The sequence below is a fragment of the Leptidea sinapis genome, chromosome 26 (genome assembly GCF_905404315.1).
Source record: "Leptidea sinapis chromosome 26, ilLepSina1.1, whole genome shotgun sequence".
Lineage (NCBI taxonomy): Eukaryota > Metazoa > Arthropoda > Insecta > Lepidoptera > Pieridae > Leptidea > Leptidea sinapis.
This window is the reverse complement of record NC_066290.1, coordinates 10,197,147-10,218,317: the sequence shown is the minus strand read 5'-3', so window position 1 is coordinate 10,218,317 and position 21,171 is coordinate 10,197,147. Positions and strand designations below refer to the sequence as shown.

The 21,171-nt window shown below is 32.3% G+C and overlaps 1 protein-coding gene across 1 annotated transcript; it reads left to right on the top strand.

Moving 5' to 3' along the window:
• The first annotated feature begins 6,558 nt into the window (after positions 1-6,558).
• On the top strand, positions 6,559-20,701 carry LOC126972459 (protein disulfide-isomerase). The gene is made up of 10 exons (XM_050819243.1): positions 6,559-6,814; positions 7,002-7,199; positions 7,492-7,763; positions 8,263-8,430; positions 12,278-12,387; positions 13,259-13,379; positions 16,251-16,417; positions 18,301-18,466; positions 19,000-19,089; positions 20,005-20,701. The coding sequence occupies exons 1-10, from the start codon at positions 6,667-6,669 to the stop codon at positions 20,050-20,052; spliced, it is 1,488 nt and encodes a 495-aa protein (XP_050675200.1). The 5' UTR covers positions 6,559-6,666; the 3' UTR covers positions 20,053-20,701.
• Positions 20,702-21,171: the final 470 nt, after the last annotated feature.

Below are 21,171 nucleotides of genomic sequence, written 5' to 3'. Positions count from 1 at the left end.
GTAAAAAAGTCGTTGTTGCAGTGAATGTAATACGAAATGTAATAATTTTTAATTAACAAGTGCGTATATAGGTAGCTGAACTTTCAAACTACTAAAACAAGTTTTAGGGTAGGTAGCGGATGTAGACATTGACTGCTATTTGTTTACGTAGGAGTTTTTTCAGTAACACTATCCCTTTAAGTATATCCCTTGCTAACTGCAGAAGATTCAATGGATCATTTTCATCTTCTCCCATTACCTTATTGTAATAAACCCTGTACAAAAAGACATTCATAAATAATATAAGATACAAAAAAATAATAATTGTAATCTTAAAACTTTTTGGGAGCCGTCGTTAGTAAAATAGTAAAATAAGACCCTTACTGTAGATACCTTTCGGTTTTGTTTTGGTGTCTGTATGTTTTTTATTATTTTATGGATAAATTATTGATATTATCAATGTGGTTATATATTATAATCAAAAATATTAAATATTTTTTTATAAAATTAATGATACATTATCTACCTAATTTCAATGCAACTACTTTATAGCCTTTACTACATGAACTCATGAATGAATCGTAATTTAGGCATAAATCACGGTGTACGGTAATAAATCATATCTGATGAATTAACTGTATTTTTCTATACAAGTACGAAGCAATTAGCAAATTATAGTTATCTCTTTTTTGCTTGCGATAATTGCACTTACTATCCTTCTTTGGCGTGTAATCGTAATGCAGTGTGCTATTACAATGTTAAATTATTCATGTGTGCGTTAGTGCATCGTTTTCAAACACCGAATGTTGTCTACGTAACCTATCTATATTTTTAAATTTCATTGACTGAAACTGCAAAAAGATCTATCTGTTCCATGCTCCATGATAACCTGCTCACCCGCATTAATGCATTCATTTGTCATTTGTTTTTTGTCTTTTGTCAACTCTTGTTACACGTGAAAATGAACGTAACTCGAGAAAATTTTCGGTCAATGATTTATTATGACTTCATCGTGGGCTTACTCAACAACAAAGCTATTATAGGCTGCAATTAGCATTTCTTAATGAGGCCCCATCTCGTGCTACAATTTACAATTGGTTTAACGAGTTTAATTGCACAATACGAAATCGACTTGAGACGTCGCTCTTTCAAATCTAAACAATTAATTATTTTCAAAGTGACATACCTCACTTAGGTCATTAACTGTACAGTAAATCCTGTACATGGAGCCACAACCTGAGAGTTGAACATGGCTAGTTGATTGTTTACTTTGATGGTTGGTATATTTAGGAGGGCATAAAAATAATAATGATAGTAGCAATCCTGAGAAATGTTTTTGTCTGAGGGGTGGATCCTTAATTAGGAGCTAATTCAGCTCACATCGACACTACGGTATTTGCTTTTAATCTCAAAAACCCATTAAGGTTTTGACAGACACCAAAACACAGGTGTTTCTTAATTAACGGATAGCGGCGTACTGATTGTCCATTGGAAGGAGAATGTAACAAGTAAATGCAAAAAAGCGATACAAAGACAGCGTACGCTTTGTGGTCGCGCGAAGCCACAAATTGTCGAATTTTGACTCAAACTCAACATGGCATACCACCATACGACTTACGAACGGTTGGCTCAATTGGAAGAGCGCTCAGATAGAACCCAAGAGGTCGCGGGTTTGAGTCCCGTATCGTTCAAACATTTTGGTTAAAAGTTTAATTTAATTTTTAAGTCAAACATGTGCTTGTTTAACTTTGCCAGCAAGATTTAAGCCCCTTTCATGCATTGATTATAGATGTTCAAAACTATTATTATTTTTATGCTTATCGAGTAAAATGTTATAATCACCCAGAATATTTTAAGAAATCCGGATGATAATAAAATTTTAGTTTAATCAGGTCAATTTATTTCATAGCGCTGATCATTGGGACATTGACGTCAGAGTGGCCCTCTAGCAGTACACGATCTTGTGGTGAAATATATACTTACTTACATAATTTTTAGGGTACATATGGTGCAGATCTGGGCTATACAATGGTTAGTCTTCAGATCGTGTTAAGTCCTTAACGTTGACTTTCAGTCAAACTAGGGTGGTTCGTGACCAGGTAAGAAGGTTTGCTTCAAAATCAAACGTACAATAACTTTAATAAGTGTATTGCTATAACGCTTCACAACACGATCTAAGACAATATTTTTATACACTTTAGCTGATGCCTTCGCTCCTTTTTCACTTAACAGAAGCTTTGTGACTCCTTGATAAGACACTCCCACCTAACCATGACTGTCGCAAGATGATGACTACGTTGCACTTTTCTGACCACTTGTCGAGCTTCTTTGGAGCTATAAGCATGTACACCTTGCCATTTTGTTTGTTGTAAGGCTCCTGAGCTGTTGTGAATACTTTTTCATGAGTTAAAATAATACTTTTGTAGTTTTCATCCGCGTATCGGTGCATTTTCCATCGAGGCAATTGATTTAGGTTATATCCTGTATATGGACAATGAGCACTAAGAATCAGGTCTCCTTTGATGATGATCCGAAGAGTCCTAACGGGAATCTTCACTTTTTGCATTAATTATTTAATTCCATATAGGATTAAATAAGCTCTGGATTAACATTTAGTTCTAACATCACGCGGCCGCCCCGATTTTTTAAGGTCTTTGACAGAGGATGTGTATGTTTATATATCTATTATGTGTTTAGCTTTTTAATAATTATTCTCTTGAACATGACCAAAGGCCTCATACCCTATATATATATAAACTCAAAGATCAAATAAACTTTATTCAAAAAGGCTTAAACTAAGCGCTTTTGAGTCATCATTGTAAATATGTAATTTAAATAACTGAATCTACAATATGATGTTCGGAAAAAGTAGATTTCATGAGAAGAACATACCAGAAACTCAAAGGCCAATATTTGAGGGAAGGAGATGACCCGGTACACGACGTCTCCGCAAGTAATATCATTTAAGTAAGCATGACGAACCAGGAGCTTACGCAAAATCACTGGAAAATTATAAAAAAATGCTAAAAGAGCAAGCCCACTAATTGATTATAATATACTAAATGCAATTACAGTGGATTTTTAAAAACCAATAAAATTCATATTTATACAATTATACAATCTTCACATAAAAAAGCAATGACCTTCTATCGGAGTCCTCCCGTCGCTCACGCCTCTCACCTCCTCACGACTCACGCACATCTCACCTATTACTATGTTTGTAGTTACAAACCTATCTTGACTGACACCGACTCCAAAAGTTAAAATAATCGTAACTAGAATTAGATTAATTAATTAGATTGTATAAAAATACGCAATTATTTTTATACTTTTTAGTGCATATTATATCTATTATTTTGGAATAGTATTTTTGAATTCGGTTGTTTTTTTGTTATATTTTTTTATTTTTTGATTTTTAGTGAATTTGAAGTACACTAAGTAACAATTTGTCTAAATAGACTAGAAATACTAAATTTCTCAATGCAGCAATGAACGTAAGCGCTTTGCAATTTGATTACAGACAGTTAGAAATTCTGCCACAGATCGATGTAAGTCGTTAAGGACGTCCATTGATCATCATATTTTACTACGACAACTACTTGACCATAATGACGCTACGGTAGGTGACTCAAATATTCTAGTTGCATAAAAAAGATTCGGCCGAGTATCGTTAATTTGCTCCTAAAAATTAAAGAGTTCCGTTACTTTATCATGGATTCCGTAATCAGAACCAAAGTGAACTTTGAAGTATATTCTTTCCCATAAAAAAAGAATCATGGAAATCGGTTGGCGTAATATTGATTTATTCGTAAATTTACGTATAGCAAATTTACTGACTTTTATGGTTTTCTCATGCATGCCATTATCAGATCTGGACCAAATTACATAGGACCACACGGGAAGTATCAGCTTTCAAATAAAAAAGAATTATCAAAATCAGTTCACCCAGTCGAAAGTTTTGAGGTAACAAACATAAAAAAAGCACCGACGAATTGAGAACCTCCTCCTTTTTTGAAGTCGCTTAAAAACAAACCCGGAATATGGGAAGGAAAAAATTACACCAGAATAAGCTTCGACAGCCACATCTATACATTTCTGCGTTAACTCCAGTTGCTTGAAATATTATTGGTCAATAGGCAGCAATGTAAACATTTTTTCAGTTTAAACTGCGAAGGTATTTTGAATTTAGAACCTGATTTGGACATTGACATCGGTGGAGTAGCAGTGAGGTATTTTTTAAGCCCTGGCGAAAAATAGGGTTGCTATAAGTTTTACGTTTGTTAGTCTGTCCCTATTTTCCGATCAAGATTTCGTCAGTCGAAGATTTTTACGTTTTTAATCATTAATCACATTCTTATTTTAAAGGGGAAAGTTTGTATGTTTTTTTTATTGGTTTGTGTGTATATTTGTTACTTCTTTACGATCTAAAGGGTTTTGGATTTAAAAAGTTAAGGTTACCATTAATGAGAGAAACTAACACTCAAATATATTTTATATTTTATATACATCAAATAATTATTCAAACTGTACTACTTTACGGTTACTAAAATGTTAAGTTCCCTGAATTAATCAAAATTTGACTTTTAGACATAGATATCTTTTCAAGGGTTTCTTTTTGGTATGACAGCTTAATTTGTCAAATTATAAATGTGATTAATTTGGACTTTTGTGTGTGCGTTAATTTGACTAAATATATAGACATTCGAAAGATATTTCAATATTTTAAATACACATATAAAATTAGAAAAACAACAAAACCCTATGAACGATGCGGGACTCGAACCCACAACCTCCGGTGTTCCGTGCCGGTGCTCTAACCAACTGAGCTAACCGTTCGAGAGTCGTATCGTTATAAATTTAAAATTGTATTTGTGTATTAATCCTAGAAGTGAGGGTTATCAATTTAAAAACATAACAAATTATTGGTATTATTTAATGTTAAAAAAGTTTTATCATACTTTCTTAGCAAGAGTTTTTAAAAGATGAAATCCTAAAGGAGGCACTAAAGTGCTGAAATAAAAATATATGCTTCGAGGAAATGATTCGAGCAAATGACACTCTGCTTATTTGGTTTGTAAATTTCCAACTGGCGCCAATTCTCTTTCACTATCTCGTGTACGGGAAAGCTTTTTAGCTTTTACATATTTGCGGTGTAAATAAGTATCAATTATCAGTAGGTTGCGATATTTCCGTGATAACATGTAAATAGCACCTGTATGTAATCACACACGTACTTGTAAGCCTTTCATATTACACAAATTACAATATTGCTAATCTAGGTCTTTAAAAAAAATCGACTCTATAGTTTTCATTTCTGACTTTGTCCTTTCTTTCATCTGTCTCATTCTGACATGCGGGTCTTGTCTGGTGACTTGTCAATTGTTGTACCATATTTAATGAAAAAATATTAGTTTTACTAAATTACTTACGCTGCAAATCAATCTTAAATAAATGAAATAACCTTACCGGTGATAAGTTGCGCGATCTTTTTTTTTAATCGTTAACGTATTATTTAAGCACTTTTTATGTCACACTTGGGCTTGTAGATTGACACACAGTTGACTAACGACTAAGGAGAAAAGTGTGCTTACGTTGTTTTTAAGCACACTTTTGCCGTTCCCTTATCAGACTGCGAATGATATGTCCAGTATATACAACGTCATTGTGAAGAAGTAATATTAGGTGAACCAGGAGCATCTATTTTATATAATTGTTTATCCTATATGATATATACTTTAACCGTAAAGTAGGCTGTTTGACTGAGTCGAGTCCATAAAATTATTTTTAATTTAAAAGAAGATAAACATATTATATATATTTGGAATTTTATTAACAAATTGCACACTGAGACATACAAATGAGTTTTGTCTTATGTACTTATATTTGATATCTTTTAATAGCCGATTGGAAGTCTTGTTGTTTATAGAACGTCAATGATTTAGACAGACATATTTTAATGTTATGTAACTGAATGTACAATCTTAAAAATCAGCACTATAGAATTCAACAAATCCCTTACGAGTGAGTAAGGGTATAAATAAAGGTCAAAATTAAATAAATATAAAGGTAAAAATAATTAATTTAAAATTAAAAGGAATAATACAATCGCTGCAGTTTCGTTTTCCTCGATAAAAATTTGTGGAACGGCGGGAAATTATCGAAGTATTTATATCTTTGAAATTTAGATTAGATTTTTTTAAAAGTTGTAACAATAATTTAACCCAGATAAGTTTGTACTAGATGGCATTGCATGTTGGATTTGTTGAATGTAATACGGTTCTAATGTGGTGACTGATGACAATGTGGGGAATGCTTTATAAAACAAGACTTTTTAATATCCTTTTTTAGTAATTTCTTTTCTTTCTTCCTTTTTTTCAATAGGCCACAATCCACTGGCTTACCAAATTATTTTAGACCTGCACTGCACCTGCACAAGTATCTAAAAAAATCATAAGACCTCTAATCTCTTTTACAATTATTTGTTCTACAAAAATAACAGCCAATACCCTAAAAGAAAAATATAATTAAAAAAAAAATGACCAACCAATCATGGCAAGACACACGATCGACGCTGCCACGTCGAGTCAGACAGTCGGTGTGCAAATGAAGTGGCACTTTCGGCATTTTGTTTGAGTGTCGTCAACGGAGCTGGCTATAGTTTTTCTGTATTTTAAAGTAATTTCCAATATGAAGAGTCTTTTGTACTTAATGGTGATAGCCCTACTAGGGTCCGCGTTTGGAGACGAAATTCCAACTGAAGACAATGTACTTGTACTTACAAAACCCCTCTTCGATGATATTATAGGGAAGACCGACTATATTTTAGTAGAATTCTGTAAGTATTGCATACACACTTTAATAATGAATGACTCTAATTGAATCATTGATTTGAATTAGAATTATTTTATAGTATATTAGTTAGATTCATTATACTTAGTTAGTTTTCTCTTGATTTCGGAATGCGTAAACAGCTGTCGATACTGAACCGGGCGGCTTTCATTTCACACATGTTTCTGTCACAGATGCACCGTGGTGCGGTCATTGCAAGTCCCTTGCACCGGAATATGCGAAGGCGGCGACAAAATTAGCCGAAGAGGACTCACCCATCAAGTTAGCCAAAGTAGATGCGACGCAAGAACAGGATCTCGCTGAGTCCTACAAAGTGAGGGGATACCCTACATTAATTTTCTTCAAAAAGGGAAACCCTATTGATTACACAGGTAATTAGAGCATTATTTTAATTTTATAAATCTATTAAACTGTTTTATATTGCCATGTAATTATTGTTTTATAAACTCTTCATGCTCAATTTTCTTTTTCTAAACATGCTTCTGTGTGAGTAGTATGGCATTGTGTTTTATTTGTATATTATTATAAGGTAATTTGTACTCATTTAGTCTATTTAAGATACATTTTGTGATCTTATAACAATGTAGAATTAAAGTTAATTTAATCTGGTCTATGTTATAGTTAGTTTGTTTCAAATAGTTGTGTTCTTCTTATTTTTAACAGGGGGTCGCCAAGCCGATGATATTGTTGCATGGCTGAAGAAAAAAACTGGCCCACCAGCAGTCATTGTCGCTTCTGCTGAGCAAGCCAAGGAACTTATTGCTGCAAATCCTGTTATTGTGTTCGGTTTCTTCCCTGACCAAGCAACAGAAAAGGCTGTAACTTTCCTGAATACTGCCGGATTAGTTGACGACCAAGTGTTTGCTATTGTCATTGATGAAAAGGTTATTGAGGAGCTCGAAGCTAATGCTGAAGATGTTGTTCTATACAAAAACGTAAGTAATATTATTGTCTAATAATCAATTATGAGCAAATTTGTATCAGATCCTAGTTCAAATGATTTCCTTTGAGTTGCTATACTATATGTCATTGACCTTGCCATTTCAAATATATTTCAATAAAATCATATGTGTCCACATAACATAATACTAACAAATATTATATTTTATTAGAATTAAAAAAAATATTATATATTTTATAATAAGTTCTTTTTTTATTTACATTATTAGGACTAACAAAGAGTAAAATTTTACTTTAACTAAATATAAATGTAAACCTTTATTAATTGGAAGTAGTTTCTGAATAATGTTCCAAGCCACAAACATCTTAGCCACAGATGAAATATACAAGAGAGATAAACAGATACATCTTTATAAAACAAATTTTTGTGTTTGGGTGGTTAACTATTTAGTGTTGGTGTATTATGCCCACTTATTATATTAATAAACAACATATTTAGAAACTAAATTATAAGTATTTAAAATTTTTAAACAGTTTGAGGACCCCAGTATCAAGTTTGATGGCAGTGAATTCAACGAAGATGCGCTCAAGAACTGGGTGTTTGTGCAGAGCATGCCCACCATTGTTGAATTCTCCCATGAAACAGCCTCCAAGATCTTCGGTGGCCAGATTAAATACCATCTCCTCTTGTTCCTGTCTAAGGTATGTTTACTTAAGTTATTTACATCTGTTAAATTGTTGATTCTATGGTTGAAAATAAAACAAATATGATTAATATCTGAATGAAATGTGTATAAAAAATTGAAAAAGGTCATATTTTGCTTTGGTTTCTAGCTATAAATGCATTTTACAGTACAGTCATTGGTGTTCAAAAAGTAGTTTTCTGGTATTGCTTCAAAAATTATATAAATTTTATTTCTACTACAATATTTTATTGTAACAATTAGGAATGTTTCTTGTCCAATATGGTGGTGCCATTGGTAAAAATGGAATAGTTGAAATACAAAACTCGCAGAAACTATCTAGGGAAAGTTACCATCAAAGTTTGCAGCTATACATTATTCAGTTTTTAAGTTAAAGTGTTATAGTATTGTTTGAAGATTTTTTTTTGTCATATGTTAGTTACCTTTTTTTATGTCAAAATTAGATCATGAGGTATCCATCAAATGCAAAGACCAGATTGCCAGACCCTCAATAAAATCTTGAAAAAGCTTCTTGTTGACTTAAGCCACAACTAAAATAAAAAAATCGGGTAGCAAATATTTTCTCACGGTAAATTAAAAATAGTGATACAATTTAAAAACAGATAACAAACAAAATTTATATAATACGTAACCTACTCTTGTAGTGTTTCATTTTCAAATACTATAATTGTTTTTAAAACAAAATTGAATTGGAAATTGTCAGTCCTAAAACTTTCAGTAAACCCACATTATTATATATTATGCACATAATATTATATTAAATACTAGCTGAACCAGAAAACATATAAAGTAATTGTAAAAGAAATCTAATTTTCAGTGTATTAAAAATAGACTAAATTAAATGAATAAATTCGCAGACCTACCAAATCTACTACAATTATTGTATTTGATTGCCATCTTGCAGCCCTATAGCGGATTTTTGGATGGAACAGAATAATATAGAATTTGAACTGAGAATTTAAATATTAATTAAATCAGTCAAAAAATATATCAAAATGGTCAGAATTTTTCTCATTTTCACTAAAATGTTACTTTAATAGGATTGATTTACGAAATAATTTTCACGGATTGTGCCCTTTACTGAGGACAGCTACCCATCTAAAAGATTAAGAATAATTTTCTTTTTTTTTTCTCCTTTTTTTATAGCTTTTCGTGCTTAGCTTTATATATAGCTTTTAAGTTTAAAACTAGTTGAAAATGGGTGCCTCTACAGTTTTAATATATTTTGTATGCTATTGGTGATATATTCCTTGTTGCTCGCAAATATGCTCCTTGTAATCAATTTTGCATAAATAAACAAAAATAATTTGGATGCTTACATTTGTAAGTACTTGGTGATTTAGCTTTATCCATGTGGAATTTCATAAGTCTAGAAATAAATAAAAATTGATTGAGCGTTCGAAATAACAATAATTAGATACATAACATTATTAAGTTTTGTTGCCAAGCAATTCTAAGCTACAGTCTAGAACAAAGACAGAACCTGTTTAATGTTCATTGGAATATAAACAGGACATTGTATAAACATGAAGAAAATTCTACCTCCATGAATATTTATGAGATCGTCCACCGACCTCCGCTAAGAATAGATCGATGAATATTGTCTTACTTTATATCAGAATAATTTCCATTTTTATGACATACTAGATTTGACCGCGACTCCGTTCAGGTAAATTAGCGGTGTGTTTGTGTGAATGTTTATTTTTAATATAATCCAAGCAAACTAAAACATAAACTTTTCTCTGTGCACCGATTTTGATAAGATACATCACAATGAATGTTGCTTTGTCCTCTTCTTCTAAGGCGTGAAAGCGGTAGTTAGCAATGTACCATAACGGATTTTGTGTTCACCTCTACTCCGTTTATCACCTACAATCGGTTTTTAGAAAAGATGTCCAATGTACAGGCACGTGGACTCTCACATACACATGCCAGTAAATCGGGAAAGTAGCTGGCATGAAAGTTACTGGCATTAACGAGTAAAAAGCACACTGCGGATACATTTGCAAGTTATACTGTCACGCAAGTTGTACCCTTGCATGACAGTAATCATCGCGTATACACAGGACAGTTCGTGAGAGACTTCGTATCTATTCTTGCGCATTAAAAATATTTAAATACAGCTTTACATTCGTTCTTAGTTGACCTCTACTCGGCAAAAGGATTATTCCTACCAAAATTTCAACCTCCTCCACCCCTGAGCCAATACATGTGCGGAGATCTCTTATATTATGTATTATATACTTAATAAGTAGGTATGTAGATAAAGTATAAACTCTGATGTGAATGTTTTTCATTAAAAATGTTCTTCTAGATGTTTTTCAAATTTTACTATCCTATATAGATAAAAATATTTAATAAACGTACAATTTAATAGTTTTTAAGTTCGGAAACAAGGTTTACGAAGCTCGAAAGCAATAACGAGTTCAATGACCTAGTGTGTGAACTTGGATTGAACTGTAGGCGTTATTGTGGTGCTGTCCGGTACTCACACCGGTCGCTACTTCATCTGTGGGCGCCCTGAGGGAGAAGCGGCGCAAGATACTCCAACAGCATTCTTTTTTTGCGCTCTTTTTAATAAAAATATACTATATTGTACTGTCATTGCTATTGCTATAAAATAATTATAATCTAGTCCCAGGCTTAGCTGTGGAGTAATAGGATTTACGTTCAATGGTGCCACACGGGCGATTTTATCTGTCGTTAAGCTCTATGTGTGTTTCGGTCTGAAAGACGCCGTAACTTGTAACACTCTTGGGCAAATGAGACTTAACATCTTAAGTCTCACTATTGACGAGTCCAATTGCGATGACGCTCAGAGTTTTGAATTCAATCATTGTAATTTTTCAGGGCGTATCACTTACCCTCATCAGGTCAACGTTTTGCCCGTCTCGTCACTTTTCTGATATAAATAATATGACACGTATGATATTGGAATACATCTTGACCCGCGTGCATTCGCATTTTCGTTGTGAAAGTATTTTAACGGTTCAACGATTTGCAAAAAGTGGCCTCAATCGATCGATAATGTTATCGATCAAGTTACCGCGCGTTACTTTCTAATCAAGGACAAGTACGATAGTAATCATTTAAAACAAAAACTTGTTCTACTTTTAACAATACAAATTGTAGCGATAACGATATTAGTTAACGGTAACTATTGTAGTTAATTTACATTTATAGTTACAAACACATTATACAAAACCATTTATGGTTATAATATTGAAATTCGCACTTAAGTTTTAAAACTGAATCCTATGGAGCTTCTTTCGACAAAGTTGCCGGCTAGGTGGGGTTGCTTGGCCACAACGGCGCATTAATTTGATAATCGTATTTTTTTGCGCGCTGTAGCTAGTGAAATTACTGGGCAAATGAGAACATCTTATGTCAAGACGCGCAAATGCGTTGCTGCTCAGAATTTTGATTTCAATTAAGAATACAAATAGAATTTGTAACCAAAATTTATGAATGTCCTCTCGGGTTCTGTTCGAGCGCTCTCAACAATTGAGTCAACCGTTCGAGTGACGCATGTTTCGTAAATCTTATAAGTCTTGTTCAACTCTCAGCTTGTGGCTTCATCTACACGATCTACTTCACAGTTGATAATATGCTCCAATATTTCCATATTAGTAAATTGACTTGAGAAGTCGTTCTTTCAAATCTTAACATTGTGTTATTTTAAAATGATGGGTTATCATTTTAAAATATCACTTTTGAAACACAAATTAAATTTGTAGATGACCATCCCATAACTATAATTCATATCTTAGTTTTGTGCAGGACTACTGTCTGATTGCAGTTCTGTAGTTTAATTTCTCATGGTTTTCTTTTTTTTCTTTTTGTAGAAAAGTGGTGACTTTGAGAAGTACTTGGACAATCTGAAACCAGTCGCTAAGAACTACCGCGAGAAGATCATGACTGTTGCCATCGACACTGATGAAGATGACCACCAGAGGTAATATTTGTTTAGCTTTCGACCTCAATATATTATTTGATACAGTAGTTTAATGTTGTTAGCGCTTTATAAAACTAAGGTAATGTATGGGAACTGTGTTATGTCAGATGTTCATATATATTATTAATTATTGAAGCTGCATTATGATCAAATTAAATATAATATAATAATAATATTATATTTATTACGATATAGTTTCTTAAACATACATACATCTGTATATTAATATGGTAAGTGTAAACATCGGATGTACGTGAAATTTGATACAGTAAAAGTTTTTAGAGAGAAAAAGTACATAAAGCTATTTTTCTTACATAAAACGCTTTATGGATACATTGAATTTATTAAAAATATCCGAACCAATGTACAAATCTTGAACAAAAAAAATCTAATAAGACAAATGGAACCCCGGTGTCTTCTGCTTTCCCGATCACCCAATGTATAGCTCAGATGGGCTATTATAGTGTTGTATATAGTGGCGAAATTTACCTTTGTATTTTAATGTTATTGTAGCAGTTTCTCATTAAAACACGGATAAAACTACATTTTCATAAAATTTAGTATACAGGGGATTTCGGGGCGGTTTACACTTTGTATAAAAAGGTACTTATTTTCTCAAAATTGATTCCTTTAGAATTATTTTTGATGTTATTTCTAATATACTAGATACTACTACCGCTTCGGAAACAAATGGCGCTCTGAGAGAGAAGAAGGGCGCAAGAAACTCTCCCAGCATTCTCTATATACTCTAGTATTTTGTTAATCATAGATCACCTATATATAATGAACCACAAGTTTATCATGACAGTGTCAAATGGATGTGACCACTCAAACTAAATTGCACTTTACTTATTCTTATATTTATTTGCAGAATCTTGGAGTTCTTCGGCATGAAGAAGGATGAAGTACCATCAGCCCGTTTGATTGCTCTTGAACAAGATATGGCCAAGTACAAACCCGCTACCAACGAACTTTCTGCTAATGCTATTGAGGTAAATATTTTAATATAAATATATTAAACATATTCAATCTCAAATACTTCAAAATAGGATTTTAAATTCATGTATAGAACATAATGTACAAGTCAAAATCTCCCACCTATTTAATTATCACTTAGTAATACATTTAAAAACATAAGATTAACTTTTAAACACTAATTTGAATATCTGTAACAGAAATACACATTAACCAATTTTATATTTAATTATAAATGAAGGTTCCAGTAAACATGAAAATAACTTATTGTATTTAGTAGTTTGACTTAATTGTATGTTAGTTTCTTCATTTTTAAGTGAGGCCAACATGTATTTCCTTAAAAGCACATTCTTTCGATAGCTTAGTCCCAAAAGGTCTTATCTAGGTAGGTCTGCTAAATGTATTTATTATAAATAGGTTTTGTTGGAAGGCTGGAGGATATTCAACTCAAACATATTTTATAAAATAGTTCAGTGTTATTATTAAGAATCTTGGATAAAAATATAATTTCAAATATTTTGCAGAGTGTATAAGAGACATCTGTGGTAAATTGCACTTGCCGAAAAAGCCAATTAAGTTAATGAATTTTGGATATATTACTCATAATGTATATTATAAATAGAATTCCATATTACAAACACATATTCTAAATAATTTTTCGGAGAACGTTTAATAGAACAATTTTTGTGGAAAAATAGGTTAAATTTGTGCAAAATTTACCTAAATGTGCGAAGGGAATGATGGCTGGTCCATGCGTCAACTTGTAAAAGAGTGCTGCTTGTGGTGCCAGGTCGACCTGTTATAGTTAATTAATCATTGTATTTGTTGGATGCAATTACTACCACTTACACAATGAGTTCAAGCTCTAAAGGTTGATACATCCAATATGCGATAACTTATATTTATAAAATTAATTATTTATTACTTTTCAAACTAATTTGTTATGTATATTACCGCCATTGTAAAATACTAAAAAAAATATATTATGTTCTTCTCATGAGCTGAACTCTTTACGAACATATAGTAAATTCAGTAATTTAATAGCAATATTTGTAGTGACGATTCAAAAGCGCTTAGTTTAAGCCTAATTAAATAATGTTTATTTGACTTAGACTAAAGTCGTATCATTAAATAAAGTCGTGCATTTGTGTAGATTTAAGTCGAAATATGCGATGTAAGACGAAGTCGTGTAATAATCCTTTATTGAATGTAATGTTGTATAAGTAAAAGTGTAATATGATTTAATTATCTTCTTTTCACTTGAGAATCTAACATAATAGCAGTTGTGAGTGTTGAGTTCCATCTTATTGTTCACACACCACAGCTCAATTCTGCACAACTCAGATTGCATTTGAATAATATCCTCTGACGACATAATAGTAGTCTTAGAAAAGTTTTTAATATTGTAGAGGCAATATTATTAATGATTAAAAATAAAAAAGGACCGAGGTGAGATCCTTGAGAAACGCCAAACGATATCAAAGTAAACCGTTCAATCTTAAGTAATTTTTGCCTATTCGAAAAGTATGCCTCAGATTTGAGACAGGCAAGAAACTCATCAGGCCTTTTTGAAGTTATGCTTCGTTATGTTATGAAAAAATGATGAGAGTGAAATTTGAAGATGCGCGCGCATCACTGTAACACAAAAGGAACAGGGTGAAGTTGGTTCCTAAATTTTCTGACGTTTGCGACATTCGTTATTTTTTTTTGGTTCTTCGTCCATTATTAGGAGAGGCAAAGGGTTCAAGCCCGTACAGCCGTATTCTTTATTTAATAATTAATTGTCATTGTCGTTGCAAGATTTTTACAATATTCTCTTTCTACAAACATAGAATAGCACGACGAATAAATAATTTTAAGGATTTTTGCTTTATTAGGCCAAAGAAGTATATCGTCTTGCGTGCATACATAAGTACATACACACTTTTTTAATTATTCCATTAGTGTATTTTTTATTTATTTACACACAAAAAATCTGTTTTAAAATTTTACTTACAAACATAAAATATGGTCCAATAAAATTTACTTATAATATTTTATACTATTACAATTTCTTAATTAAAATTGGTTACAGTTACAATAGATTGGCTTACCAAAAGGTAGAAGATAGAAAACTATCTTGTATCTCCGATAGAGATGTTCTTCTCTCTCGCACACTTTATTTGTCTATACGATAGTATGTTGTAAGTCTATCGTAAAAAGTAATCTGGCTTATCAAAGTAATTGATTTCGCGCGTAATAATAAGTTCGCGCAGTAAATTGTAATTATATTAGTCACACCTAACTTACGATGTAGTGTAGTAATTAATCGTTTTGTATGGATGTTGGTGATAGCGTTACTCTAAATACTATGATAGTGGTGCTTTCAACTTTACCATATAATATATTTAGATTTTAATTTTATTATATAAATTAAAAAGTCTTTATAATACACCCAACAATAATACATCACATTAATTACTGTAGATTAAAGAAAACACTTCTCAATCTTAGGTCTCATAGATTAAAGAGCGTGCAGAATCTATTATTGTGCAGATAAAACCCCGTTACACATTCTCTCTGACTGGCCCTAGCCCTTTAATGTGTAAACATAGCATTTCTTTGGGAATATCAATTCTTCAAACACTTGAGATATGTCAGCTCCTTGCAGAAGATATAGATTAATGAAAAGAATCAATCTTATAATTGAGTTATAGAAACAGGACTGCACTTGAACTGTACTAAAGCCACTCCTTAAAGCATAGCCCAACAAAAATATTATCCTAAAAAGAAATACAATTTTTTATTGGTTATACTATATTTCAGATAGTAAATAAATATATATATATACAATATTAAATTCAGCAGAATTACTTAGCATAGTTACTAATTTCCAATGCTTTTCACAGGAATTCGTGCAATCATTTTTCGCGGGCACATTGAAACAGCACCTATTAACTGAAGACCTTCCTGAGGACTGGTCAGCTAAACCCGTCAAAGTGCTTGTGGCAACCAACTTTGATGAAGTTGTCTTTGATCCTACCAAGAAAGTTCTCGTTGAATTCTATGCCCCATGGTAAGTTTTATCAGTGATTTGATTGATATAGTTTTTTTTGGGAATGCTCTTGTTCATGAGCCTCGGATCACAGTTATAGTAACCCAAAAGATTTCTCAGATGACTACATTAATTGATAAAATTGGTCTCAACTGCTACAAAGTTAACTGAATGCAATCAGGGATGAGAACTTTTTTATTTTGGGGTTTTTTCATTTTCAAATTACACCGAAACTCAGTCGGGCTTTTTAGTTTATTAAATTACCTTTATTTGTTTTATTATTGAATGAGTTAACTTAGTTTTAGCTAGCAAAAAAGAGTTACCGCCTTCACCACGTGGAGGTACTCCCAGCTGATGGTGTGTTGTGATTCAAAATGTATACCCAATGTCAGTTTAATAATTAATACAAATCTATTGACACATTTGAAGCTAAAATATATCAAGCCGTTCAGGCTGCTGAGTATGTCAAACAATTATACATACACACACACCCTCAAATAACATAACCCTCCTTCTGATGTCGGGTAAAAAAAATCAGAGCTTATCAGTAATTTATCGAAGTGCTCAGCAACAAATTTGAAGTGGCTATTAATGTAGTTTATATTACTGGTTATATAATGTGATAAGATAACACTATTGTGTCAAAGTTCCTTTACAATTCATCATTCTCCAATGACATTGGATACAGCTTATTATTTTAGTTAATAGTTTTATTTGTACCAACCACCAAATTCTTTCTGACATATGCCAAAAGGACAAATCTTTTAGAGTAGAGTGCATTGCATTCGTTTATGATATTCTAGATAGAATCTAAAACTGGGATTGTCATTATAGTGCAATAGTAGAATTGGACACCCCTTTTTGTATAGAGAGCTCTTCATTCGCTTAGAATTTGACAAAACATCCTTTTTGTGTCATTCTGTCTGGTCAACTCAATTAGTCCTTTGGTATGAAGACTTTTAGTGTAGTATGGTTGCATACTGCAGTCTTAACAAATGTCTAGATACATACCTTAAAGGCCTTAGTTAAAATTACAATGAATACTCAGTTTTCAGCAGATTCCATTAGAGTTATGAGGTCAACAGTAACTACTGTCTGGTCTGGTCGTTGCTCAAACTGAGCATTCAGTGTAATTTTAATCAAAGCCTTTAAGGTATGTCTATGAATTTGAGTTTAGATTTTTGTGATTATTCACATTCAGTGATGCAAGCTTATCTAGTACCTACCATTAAAATTTCCTATAATTAAACTAACTATTAGACTAATACTATAACCAAAACACTATCAAATTGTCATTTATTGTAATTAATGCTATTTTCCGTCATCAGTCTCTTGTTAGGAAATATTATTTCATTGGTATAGTTTATCACAACATACAGTTTGCACAAGTGTTTGTGTGTGAATTTGTTTTTAGTGTCTGCTACTTACTCAATGATTGAATTACCATTATACAATAGATGTGATTAATTATCTTTTATTTTATTGTGTACTTAAATTATTTTAAGTATTCATTGTACTCCCAACCACCAATATTTACTCAAGTTTGATTCGACAACTTCATTATACAGTTACAGCAACTTGAACATAACAACAGAATATACAATAATGCAAACAACATAATCAATATGATTTTTTTCAAATATATAACTGTGTCTCGAGGTTTCATAATATCTATATACAACATGTATAAAAAAATAAGCTTTATAGCTTATTTTTTTAAGAGAATGAAACAGAACATTCTTCTGAAAGGTGTAGTTTAATTAAAAACAGTATTTATAAAAATACACAAAATTTTTATATATCTAGTTGATGGAGTATGACTTAAAAAAAATTGATTGTTAAAATTATTTAAAAATATTTGATCATGTGACATGCTAATAAATGTTTATATTTAATTGATTCAGGTGCGGCCATTGCAAGCAACTTGTGCCTATCTATGACAAGCTTGGAGAGCACTTCGAGAAGGATGATGATGTAGTGATCGCCAAGATCGACGCTACTGCCAACGAGCTGGAACACACCAAGATCACATCCTTCCCCACCATCAAACTATACACCAAGGACAACCAGGTAATGTTAAATTTGATTTGTCATGATTATCTTGTTGGCTCTTAGTGAATCCCACTATGGTAAATACTTATATCATTGATACGCTTAAATAGACTGTGACAGCTGTGAAAACATGGAAAATATTTAGAGCAATGTACACAGTGTGTGTGATCACAAAGTGACATACAAATCATGAGTGTAAGACATAGCTCATCACACACACTAAAGTAATAATCCTGGTCTGTTTTCATCGGTTGTATAGCAGCAAGAGGCTCTATCTAGATGTATAAATTATCTAATGGTAAATACATAAAAAAAGAGTTTAATGTGATTTAAGATGGATATATTATTAATATTCTAAAACTATGTATGTATACAAAAGTGGTGTTCAAATTAAAGAAAATCAAAGATACAACATCATGAGAAGAAGAGTTATAAGAGATCTGCCATCATAAAGTGTTCTAAATCGATTTGAATGTTATCATAGTATTCATCTCATGTTTAAAATTCCTAAAACATGCAAGTGAAGCTAATCATAAAATTATAATTTGTAGGTCCGAGACTACAATGGTGAGAGGACACTGGATGCCATGACCAAGTTTGTAGAGACTGATGGGGAAGCAGCTGAAGCAGTGCCATCTGTTGTAAGTTCATTTACATTATATATATGAAACCACCTCCTAGACTGCAATGTACAATTAAATCCAGCAGCATCTATACTTTTATACTACCATCTCTTCTTCCTTCCATTATTTCCAGTATACACCAATGTGTCTATCCTGAATTATATCAAGTAAATCAATGATATAGCCCAATTATACCAAGTTCAAAGAAGTTCCACTTCCCCATTGTTTTTACCAAGTACACCAATGCTCTACTTTTCAATTAACACCATGTACACCAATGCTACATTCCAATTGGACCAAGTACACCAATGCTAGTTCCCATTAATACCGAGTACACCAATGATACTTCACAATCACACCAAGTACACCAATACTACTTCACAATTACACCAAGTACACCAATGCTACTTTCTAATTGTACCAAGTATACCAATGATTCTTCACAATCTTACTAAGTACACCAATGCTACTTCAAAATCACACCAAGTACACCAATGCTACTTCACATCATACCAAGTACACCAATGCTACTTCTCAATCATACCGAGTTTCTTGCGCCGCTTCTTTTCTCTCAGAGCGCCATTTCCTCAAGCGGTAGTAGTATCTAGTATATTAGAAATGACATCAAAAAGAATTCTAAAGGAATCAATTTTGAGAAAATAAATGCCTTTATGCCTTTTTACCAAGTACACCAATGCTACTTCACGATTATACCAAGTACACTAATGCTTGTAGCTTAAAGACTCTTCAATTAGGTGTATTCCCAATTTTTTTATTAATCATATATGTATCTTGAATGATAATTTTGGTAATGCAATACACGATTACAAATTATTATATCATAAATACCTGTGTAACCAATAGTGTATTACAGTTGTTGCATTTAGTCTGCATTGTAAACCTGTACTATATCGGATATAATTTGTATTACAGAGCGAGGAGGATGAAGCAGACGAGACAGCACCCAGAGACGAGTTATAAGTTGTTACAGTTACTTGAGACTTCCATAGATTTATTGTATAGTTTATAATTATACTAACATAACACTTAACCTGTGCATTTCTTAAGCTAGGCTGTTTATTTTTATACTGAGTTGAGGTTGTCACATCCAAGGTTGAAATTTATTTGTCAAAAGCCTTTTTTATACTATTAATTTCATTAATTTTCTAAATATTTTAAGAGTTCTGTTAAAGAATTCGAATATGTGCCTATATTTATTTGGTGAAGCATAATTTATTTGATAATCAGCCGCATAACTAGATTATGTATGTGTATTTATAATTTCTGTATCATAATTGCGTACTTCAAATTCCTTAGTACAAAGTTTTGTTACATCGAACAAGCAGTGTCGCTTAAGTTAATCTCATTTTTATATTTGTATGAATTCAGTTTTAAGTCATCACAAGAGTTTTATTAATATTAAGTGAAAGATGTTGTTTTTTGGCGTGTTTTGTATTTTCTTAAATTTTACCTCGATCGGATCAAAGGTGCTTTGATTTAGAGGATCAAATGTTTTTCATGTTTAAAGGTGACTCAACGCTCCCTAATGTGTAAATATTATTTTGATTCAATCCACGTCTGTTGTATTTATTGTGGATACAGAAATTAATAAATAAAATTTTAATAATTATTTAATTGTTTTATTTTGAACATTTGTTATTGATCCATTTTCTTCATTCTCATAATAAGATGATTACTCATCCAGTGTAGGGTTTGTTCCCGGGAATTCCCGGGAAATCGGCCGGTCTCGTACCCGGGAAATTCAGCTCGAGAAAAGTCGAGACATCGAGAAGTTTAAATAAACATTTTTACGCTTAGCTTTCTTTGTAAATGCGAGGCGGCAGCGGCATCCTTTGACAGCACGGCTCGTGTCTGTCGGTATCCTTTGTTTTTGCCGACAAACGCAAGCGCGACGCGGCCCCAGTTGTATTTTGTTCATTCGTGTTTCAACTCCCGCCGTGTTCGGATCGGTCGGATCATAAACCCAGCATAGTGAGTGTATTTACTATTTAGTGACGCACGAGTAATAGAATCGCAGAACAAACAGGTAAGTATTGTTATTATTTATTTAAATAGTTCAAGTGTTTGTTTTGTTTTGTA